General features: G+C 38.9%; 1 protein-coding gene across 1 annotated transcript; it reads left to right on the plus strand.

Annotated features, from left to right (window-relative positions):
• The first annotated feature begins 4,042 nt into the window (after positions 1-4,042).
• lnp1 (leukemia NUP98 fusion partner 1) lies at positions 4,043-7,812 on the plus strand. Its single transcript, XM_026998874.3, has 4 exons — positions 4,043-4,601; positions 5,587-5,814; positions 6,053-6,157; positions 6,527-7,812. Exons 1-4 carry the CDS (start codon positions 4,446-4,448, stop codon positions 6,668-6,670), a joined length of 633 nt encoding a protein of 210 aa, XP_026854675.2. The 5' UTR covers positions 4,043-4,445; the 3' UTR covers positions 6,671-7,812.
• Positions 7,813-10,361: the final 2,549 nt, after the last annotated feature.

The raw sequence follows: 10,361 nt of genomic DNA on the forward strand, positions 1-10,361 counted from the left end.
AGACACATCCTCCTCTATGTCACTTTCATGGTCAAAGAGTTGTGACAAAACCTCATTAACAAAACCTTTCCTTAGAAGTCATTTTCAGTTGAAAGAGAGCAGAAAGAGGGAGCACACAGAGCACCCAGAGAAATGGCTTATAATGATGCTGTGGAAACCTTTTTATACGTTTGCTCCACCCCTATGTTACATCTTTGCGGGGAAAAAATATTTTCCCACCCCCACAGCATGGGAAATATCAAAGTTCTCGCGAGAATAATGTTTTCCCCTCCCCCATGTCATGTAAACTATCACTGGTAGTATCTGTAGCATTACTACAGATATGATTATTTTAGGTTAGGATTCTAAAGTCCTAGGGCCCTAAAGTAAGCTAAAACAGCCTGGGATCAAAGAATACCGATGCGTACAACGTGTACAGGACAATGAAAACATATCATCATGTTAATTTTATGTTTACCCAGTTGTCTCCATTAAATTAGGAAAAGTCATAAAATATGAAGCTAAAAAATTATGTAAATCATTTATTTAAAGACATTACACATTGAATGGGGTCAAATTGGCCCCATAGATAATAGGAGGGTTAAATGTGGCAAGCTGTCAAAAAATACGAGAGGGTTGCACAAAATCTAGTACGGTTGCATTGATATGAAGAAAATTACAAGATTATAATGCTGCGTATTGTAACTGTAACATAATTTGCAATATTTCAAATACAGAGGTGAGCCCTTAGTATAATTTATTGATATAATTTGTTAATAATATTATGAATATTTGTATTATATGAATGTGGTAATTCATCAAAACACCAATAGAATGTTCACCTGCAAAATATGACACTGGTCAGGAGGTTCACAGCACACAAGAAGAAATGTTGTGACTGGTAATGGATCCCAGCCAGCCAGCCAATATCTCTGTCTCTATCAATCCCACACCCTTAGCAGTGAAAACTCAATGCTCTGACTCGCTCATTGCTCTGCCCGGCTCTTGCTACGCACTCATCAGTTTCCTTATATGTCTTTCAATTCCCCATGCAACATCGTCCCACTAAATGTGCTCTTGCTCTGCTGCTTTTCCATGTACTAATCGCTATTTTTCTTTGTTTGCTCTGCATCTTTGCTAATATTTGTTAAATCACTTGTGTTTGCTTTGCTTAGCAGCTAGCTAGCCTAGATTTTGTTTTCATTTAATTCCTTGATTGTTTTTGTTTCTTGTTTAGCTGTTGCTATTTCTCGTACCTTAGTTCCTTGGTACTTTGTTGCTCTATATTTTGCAAATAAACCTGCTATAGCATTCATCCCCATCTGACTTCCCTTAGAGCTTATTTGCATCATATATCCTACTGCAATATCAGTATCACAGAGGACAATATTATGATTAAGAAATAATATATTATGCAGGCCTGTATGGTAGAATATTATTTTGCATGCAGTCAGTGTTGTCCATGCTCCCAAAACATCTCACTGAACTCAAATCACAGGGCTAATGCAGGTACTCCAGAATGCGAAGCATCAAGCATTTCCCCAGGTTAAGACAAGAATGAAGTATATTAAGCAGCTTTGACTTTTTCTTGTTATTTTATTTGTGAATTACGATTGCACAATATATTGGTTTTTAATTGTTATGGCAGGTTTTGGACACTAAGATATTGATGTTGTAGATGTAGTATTCAGATGCCCTTGCTAAAACATCTAGAGCTTTGTACTGTTTGGTATGTGCATTTTGGCCAATCCCAGGCATTATAAACATGTGCTACATGGTAATTTTGTGAATTGGGGTGTTCACATAAGACAAGAAATATTCTAAATATTGTTTAAATAATGCATTTTTACATACTACAATCACAATGTAGGTTTTAATCTAGTTTAGACCTATTGCAAATAATTCCAAAAGGTTTGTTACAGAACCTTTCTAAACTATTATATATATACAAAGCTACAGTTACAGCTACAACACTGGATGCTTAGGCTGAATCAGTATTAAGAAAAGAAAATCAATATACATCACCAAATATCAGTAGCCAGTGCAAATAAATCCTATAAATCTACAAGATTGTTTATTTTACACAGCCTTATTTCTGTTATTGCTCATTTACTGATGATAATGCATGTATAGGCCAACATTGGCAGCTGCACAATATCTGGTCAAATACAACTGTAAGGTGATCTTCTACTAATTTACTAATTTATTAGACGTTTACTAGGTCAGTGTCCTCAATACTGCCCCTCAATATAGCCCCTCCAGCTGACACATCAAATACACCATGTACCCAGCCATTGAGTTATCTGGTCAATCATAGCTATTAACTGGAACATGAAACATGATCAATCTGTGTGTGCAAAAAAATGTAGCCTATCATTGTCAACAACCTCATTATATTAAGAACTGCAGTAATTCCCAGGATAAACTGATAATTTGCTTGCACATCACTTCAAATTACATAGGAACACAACAGGATAATATAAAGACACAAAGCTCTTGGCAGACAGTACTTCCATGTATGTTGTAGAATGTTGCACAATTTCACAATAGACGTATATGACAGAGCTTTGAAATCTGTCAAGCAGGCACCTTAAGCCTGCATGAGTACACAAATCACTCGGGCCCACTAAGACATATAGGATAAGTACAAGACAAGTTTAGTCCAGGTCTGCCTGGTTAAAAAGTCACAGCCAGAACTGAAAGCCAGCATCTTTACTCATTATGAAAAGCTTTATGGAGAAAATAGTAATGAATGTTTGCTCTCTAAGATGTTTGCTTAGAAATCTGATTTATGTCAAATTACTTTATTGAATTATGGTAAATACTATTTATTTTACTTTTATTTATTTTACTTTAATAAAATTAATACTAAGTAATTTAGTCATTTATTTTAGCATTTTCAAAAATTCTTGAATTAGAGATAGGCTACATTTTAAATTTTATAATAAACAAAGTTATATGTAAATTTTTTCTCTTTCACCAAAGTTTGACCAAAGTTTCTGAGCTGTCCCTTATAACTTTAAACTTCAGAAATGTTTACTAAATAAATATTTATTTTAACAAATAAATATGTATTAAATAAATGTAAATATATATTTAAGTAGTGTATACATGTGTTTATAGAGGTGTCAAAGAAAACCAAATGCATGATTTGTTCCCTGATATGACCTTCATAGTCTTATTTCATAGTCCTAACCACTCACTGCCTATGCATTGTTATAAGTGATTACAGTAAATAAAAAGTAATTATAGCATGTCGTATTCAATGCTATATTACCATTATAGCATTGTGCATGTCACATGCCACATATTGCCACTTTTCCCATCGTTTACTTCACTGCCCTTACAGCTTGGTAGCATAAACAACTGGAGCAGGACAGCAGACAGAGCTGAAGGGAGGCTGTTGTGTGCCCCAGATTTGTCTTTAATGAAGGGGGTTTGTCATATTCTCCAGAACAGGGTCAGCCCAAAATACACTGCCTGCAAATAAAAGGAGGCTACTAAGCCAGCAAGCACTGGTGAAATATCTCATTGGACTTTGAATGCAATATGTTACAGATAACATACAGATAGTATAGAGGTTTATACATACAGGGTCTTTATATAAACATACATACAGACTATATTTTACAAACTGTATGGACCAATTTAAAGTAAAATTCTCCAGCACAGAGTATGAGCATGAACCGTGTTTATGTGACTGTGTCAAAATAAATGATGCCTGCAGTAATATCTCTCACTGGTCTTTACTGCTGCAGTCCATAATTATTGGCAGGTTTCATGTGTTCAGTGAGTGGAAAGTATGAGGGAATTGGTGTGTGGGTGTGTTTGAGTGATTGGGCCCCTGGGCTCTACACTCTGTAATGGAAGGTTTTTAAAAGCAGACCACCACCATACATGTGTGCGTGCGTGCACACACACACACACACACACACACACACACACACACACACACACACACACACACACACACACTCACACACACACACACACACACACACACACACATACATACACACATTCAGATTCCTGCACCCACACATCAAGTCTCTCTTTCCCTCCCTCTCTCTCCTCCCCACCTCCTTGTCTGAGGTTAAATAGATTACACTGGATTCACTATTTAAAGCCTTGGACAAAAGCTGTTTGTTTATTACTGGGCCATCTGAAAGCAACACACCCAACGCATCAAGCTCACCTAATCATCCTGGGGGATCTATTTGCCACCTACTGCCTTACCCATCCCATGCTCTGTCTCTTCTGTGCTCAGAGAGACTACCTCAGCTCCACCACAGCGAGAGCAGCAAACCCAGCATCAGAGTTCCAGCAGTGGCTGCAGCCCTGCCCAGTGCACCTATCCAGCTGGGAGTAATCTTCCACGGCCTCAGCCCGGTCTGCCTCTCCGCCTCCAGAAAGAGTTCCACACACCAGGCTTCAAGCTGTCGCTACGACTGCTTCCCGCAATTGTTATGGACAATGAGGATGATGATGATAGCAACTTCACCAAGTGGATGAGCAGCTACTGGGGACATGGGGCTGGAGAGGATCAGACCAAAGAGCAGAAGCGGAGTTTCAGGAGGCCCAGAAGCACTACAGTCGGCCGGCGGGCATCGCTGCCCTGCATGGTAGGAAAGCAGTGGCACATGAAGAATGGGGTTTTAAACGGGCATCGGGGGGGTTATTAAGTAACAACGTAACAACATAATCATCTTGCTACTGATTACTTAACTATCTCATGGCTCATCCATTTTACAAGTTCATATGATATTAAGGAGGAGAATATAAATTGGACTAATTTTATGGTATTTTGAATGGTTTATGAGTTAGACATTAAGTGTTTATATACATTTGTGTATACTGCATATGTGTTCAGACCATTCTTATTGTGGAAATGTATGCATATATGCAATGAGCCATAGCCAATAAAATTCCTGCATGCACTCCATCAGTTAGATTTATTATAAGTGTTAAAAAATACAATACAAAAACAAATTTTGTGAGGAATGGTAACAGTAACAAAAACAAAGTGGAAAAAACCTGAAATATAACAATAGTAAAAGCTAATAAAAATGATTAATCTGTTCAATGTGATCTTTATCCACTTACAGTTAAATTGAAACACAATAAAACAAGTTGTCATTCAAAGTTCTTGAAGGCATTCCAAAGCTAAATACACTAGACACAATTTCATTTAAATGTTAAATAATATAGATTTACTTGGTTTTCTGGGGGGAATGATTTGACAAGATTTAGTGTGGGCATTTGATGCTCTTCCAGGTCTGTTCGAGCTGAAGGTGTCGAGCTATACTGACTAATTAGTGGGCAATTTTGCATGGTCCTCTTACTTGACTACATTGTCACGCAGTGTCCTTCAGGTTATGGCATATTTTTATGGCATGTCTTTTCAGGTTATGGCATACCTCTTTCTGTATGAAGAATATAAATTATATATGTAAATATGCCAGTAAAAGAGTCCTACAAAAATAAAATTAAAGTAAATATATTATTGTTAAGGATTTTTCTTTGAAGTTTGACATTTGAATTAGCCTGGAGGTGAATTAGCCTGGAGGAAAAATAATTTGACTGTCTTTTTCTCTCTTTCCGATTCAGTCACAGCTGGAGCCTTTACAGCTAAAGCACCTCTGCACTGCCACCATGCCCCCTACTCCCACCAACCTGAAGTCCTACGAGGAGAAAAAGAAGCACACACACCCTGTCTCATCTGACCAAAACAGCTGGATGAAATGGGGAGGCAAAGCGGGTGGTAGCAGCAACGTCTCAGGGCTGCCTGAAGCCTTTGAGATGCTGCACTTATGCAAGCACAGAGTCATGTCACTGGTGGGTGAGGAGGCCAGACAGGGCTAATTCATAAATTAACTACTCAGTTTCCTTTTATCAAGTTGAGACAAGTGACTTGTTGAGGCAAGCAACCTTGTGAAATTTGCCTCTGTGTGTGTGTGTGTGTGTGTGTGTGTGTGAGAGAGAGAGAGAGAGAGAGAGAGAGAGAGAGAGAGAGAGAGTGTGTGTGTGTGTGTGTAATTTGGTAATAATGTTTGAGTGTTCTGTTTGCTTATAGAGTGATGCAAATAATGTGTGTTTGATCTGCCATGAGAAACTGTGCAATGAAAGATCAACAAGAGGTGCCAAGAACCTCCACTACACCCATCGCTTCCACAAAGAGGTAAGGGCCAAGGCAATGCAGTTGCTTGCCATGCCTTGAACCATGTACATTTGTATGCACAGTACCAGAGGCCTCAGTAACTCATCCAGATGAAACAGCAACTTGTCAGCATCATATTTTCTTGCCAAGCATGTTATGTGAGCCCTGGGCCAGCTTTTCAACATTCCCCTTCAAATAAAGGTGGAATGGAAAGCTAGCCATATTTTCTGCCCAAACATTTAGATCTTCATGGTATCAGGCTAAAACTATTTCATCTAGTCCATCCCTTGTGCCCATGCAACTAATCATACAGTTTCATGGGCACTTACTGTTCCTGTACCAGCTAGCAGTGACATTAGAAATCTTGCTTCTGATTGGTGGTTTGGAAAGGTGACGAGGCCAGGGCAGGAGGCCTGTCGTTGCTGTGTAAGCTCTTCTGCTATCTGCGAGCAAAGGAAGGAAGTGCCATTCTGCTCTGGACGGGAAGAATACCGCCTGCCCCGGCTTCAACAGTCTCTTCGCCAACAGCGCTGATGCATCTCTGTGGGAAAATCGAAGATGCACACCAACAGTGCTGATGCGTCTCCGTGGGAAAATCGAAGATGCATAAAAACATATACATTCCACATTTACATTCCAATGAAAATGATGAGTCATTACTTAAACAAAATACTAAGAACATTACTTTAAGCATTTTTGAGCAGAAGGGTCTAGTACTAGTAAAGTTTAATATTGTATATTATAATTTTAGATTATTACAATTATATATATATATATATAATTTTATTTTTTTTTTTTCCCCTTTCCCCTGATTTGTAAGTATCTTTCTTTGCAGGGTCAAGAATTTTGTTCAAATATATGAAAAACAAGTGACAGAAGTGACCAAAAAACAGATTTAGTTTTAAACTATAAGGTAACAATTATTTGGTAAAGTTTGTATGTGATTATTTTTATGGATTATTTCACAAATATTATGTGAAAACATGTTCAATTAGTAGATGCCTACTAGATACATTGCAATAACAGCAGAAATCCATGGCTGTTCAATTAATTCATGATTTAAATTATACAACAAAAACAAAATATTGCCAAAAGAATGCATGTAATCAGGGATACATGGATAAGACATTCAGTATTTTAAATGTTGGCTACTATATCACTGTTTGTTCAGATGTCACTTAGGTTTGGAGAAGATTACTGTCTCATGAAGAACTTGTACAATATATGAGAAGTCAGTCTACTTCTCATATAATGCTTCTCCACTTAAAACAAAAGCATGTGCTAGCATTTTACCATTGGCATTTGGAATGCAACCTTGGCTTTTTTGCATGACCTTTAGTCAAGTCAATTCAAGTTTTTTTTTGTCATTTGCATAAACATACAAGATATTCAGGCATTGAAATGTTTGTAGTGAGACACAAGTAACTCCTCTGTAGCAGTATCGGCATTGACATACATAACTAATAATGAGATGACAACAATATACTAAATATACACAAAATATACCTAAGGAGAAGCTTACTGTTATTTGAATATATTAGACAAGGACAATCTGAGTAAAAAACTATATACTGTATATTAATAGTGAATATGTGGAAATATTTAAGTAGTTGTGTGCTGTAATATATTAATAGTAGTAGTAATAAAGTGCCACAGTGAACTGATACTGGGAAGGACTAACTGCCTCACATCCTGTTTAAGAGCCTGATAACCAGAGGAAATTGTTTATCACCTGGATTGTTCTAACCTGTATGCTGCAGAACCTCCTGTCAGATGGAAACAATGTGAGCAAGCTACTGTCTAGCTGGATCTGATTGATTTTCCTCAAGCAGCAGGACTGATAGATGTCCTGTAAGGCTGAAGATTTGTTGCCTATAATGGATTCTGCAGTCCTCACTACTCTATGTAGGGCCTTCGGTCGCTTGCAGTGCAACTGCCGTACCAGGCAGTGATGCAGCCTGTGCTCTCTATTGTTCATCTATAAAAATTGGTGAGGATGTCAGGAGGCAGATAAGACTTCCTGAGCCTTCGTTGGAAAAAGAGGCACTGGCGGGCTGATCTCACCAAAGTGTTGGTGTGAAGGGACCAGGTGAGGTGTACACCAAGGAACTGAACACTACTGACTCTTTCTACTTTGGCACCATTAATGTATATGGGGGAGTGATCGCCCTTTAACAGCTTGCTCTAGTACACAATCATCTCCTTCGTTTTACTGATGTTGAGATGGAGGTTGAGATGGAGGTTGTAGCGCCACTTTGATATGCACTGACCTCATCTTTGTAGGCTGACTTGTCTTCATCTGTGCTGGGCACTGGTAGCTCAGTGGTTAAGGTACTTAACTTATAATTGGAAGGTTGCTGGTTCAAGCCCCACCACTACCAAGTTGCTATTGTTAGAGCCCTTAACCTGCAATTGCACAAGTTGTATGCAGTCATTAATTGTAAGTTGCTTTGGATAAAAGTGTCAGATAAATGTAAATCTGTGAGGTTTTTTCAGCAAAGATAATGTTTGATGTGTGTTTGGCTACACAGTCATGTGTAAACAGGGAGGACAGGAGAGGGCTGAGTACACAGCCCTGGGGAGCACCAGAGTCAGTGTGGAAGAGAAGCTGTTTCCTACTTTCACCAACTGGGGTTTGCTTCAAAGCTGTCCTGAAGTGTGAAGATGGTCTCCTTTCACCATTGATGGAGTGATTGGAGAACTGTTTTTTCCTGTTTTAGTCTTTGTCTGTATGCAGACAGGAGAAGAATGGAGATGTGATCAGATTTTTCAAAAGCAGGCAGGGGAGGGGTTTATAACTGTCCTTCAGTGCACTGTAGCAATGATCAAGGGTTTACTCTCCTCTGGTGGGAATTTTAATGTGCTGATAGTATTTTGGCAGAACCCTTTTCAGGTTTGCCCTGTTGAAATACCCAACTACAATAAAAACAGTCTCTGGGTGGGCATAGTCAAATCCATTGATTTTTTCATACAAAACATTCAGTGCACATGGCTTATCCACCAACAGTGGAATGTAGACCATAGTAAGGATAACTGAGCTGAAAGCGTTTGGCAGAAAAAAGGTCTAACCTTGACTGTTATAGTTCAATATCCAGGAAACAGTGACAGAGTAAGATCACTACACCATTTACCAGCCATCCATAACTCAGCTTCCTCTCTTTTAGTGCATTGAGGAGTGGCTGTAGACAAAGTGAACATGTCCCACAAGTAATGTTCTTGTGGTCATGCCTGACCCTCTCTCTTAGTCCTCTGCCTGAGTCCAGCTTCCCTGATGCCCCTGCAAAAATGCCTGCATGCCCTTCCCTGTTTCTGAGTGGGGGAGGTATGACCCACTATACTCTTGCCTGGCTGAAACACAGACAGTCCTACAGCCTGAGCTAGAATGGTCATTAATGTGCTTTTAAATGTTCCATTTACCAGTTCACCATCATGTGGTAAGTCTTGTTTAGATTATTTGTGTAGGATGTGTATGGGCCAGTATCTTGACTGGATATAAGGAACATTAATGTTTATTGTTAAAAGCTGAAAGTGTAGGATCTTCAAGTTTCAAGTTTGGTTTATTTGTCACATATATAGTCATACAGAGTATAACTCGCAGTGAAATGGTTGAGAGTGCTCTGTCCAAACTGAGGAAAAGGAAAACAGGAGTGCATAGAGGAATATATATTCTATATATGTACAAAAATATATTAACAGTGCATGTACAATATATGTATATTATGTTTATATACACAATGTACAATGTATATATGGATATTTAAATATGTATGTACACAATGTACAGAATGTACAGTCCCATCTTGCAACTGACATATTTACAGTTATGTTACATGGTGGTAATTGAACATATTACAGTTATGTTACATAGTGGTGGTGGTCCCCACAGTTTATCAGTTTCCCTGATTCAGGGCCCGAATGGCCTGTGGGAAGAAGCTCCTCTTCAGTCTCTCTGTCTTGGTCTTCAGGGAGCGAAAGCGCTTCCCTGACCTCAACAGAGAGAAGAGTCTATTGTTGGGATGGGTGGGGTCCTTCACAATCCTCCTGGCCTTGGTCTGGCACCACTTGTCGTAGATAGTCTGCAGGTCAGGAAGTTCCGTACGAGTGATGCGCTCAGCCGAACGCACCACCCTTTCAAGTGCTTGTCTGTCCTGCTTGGTGCTGTTCCCAAACCAGACTGTGATGTTCCCCGTGAGGATACTCTCAATAGTGCAGGTGTAGAAGTTCC

Source organism: Electrophorus electricus, chromosome 7 (assembly GCF_041902795.1).
Source record: "Electrophorus electricus isolate QZ-2024a chromosome 7, ASM4190279v1, whole genome shotgun sequence".
Taxonomy (NCBI): domain Eukaryota; kingdom Metazoa; phylum Chordata; class Actinopteri; order Gymnotiformes; family Gymnotidae; genus Electrophorus; species Electrophorus electricus.

Bases quoted from the DNA above. Each gene is read 5' to 3' on its own strand.
- lnp1 (XM_026998874.3), top strand. From the start codon at position 4,446: ATGGACAATGAGGATGATGATGATAGCAACTTCACCAAGTGGATGAGC. The intron at 4,602-5,586 runs GTAGGAAAGCAG...TTTCCGATTCAG, and splicing joins GGGCATCGCTGCCCTGCATG to TCACAGCTGGAGCCTTTACA. The intron at 6,158-6,526 runs GTAAGGGCCAAG...TGGTTTGGAAAG, and splicing joins CCCATCGCTTCCACAAAGAG to GTGACGAGGCCAGGGCAGGA.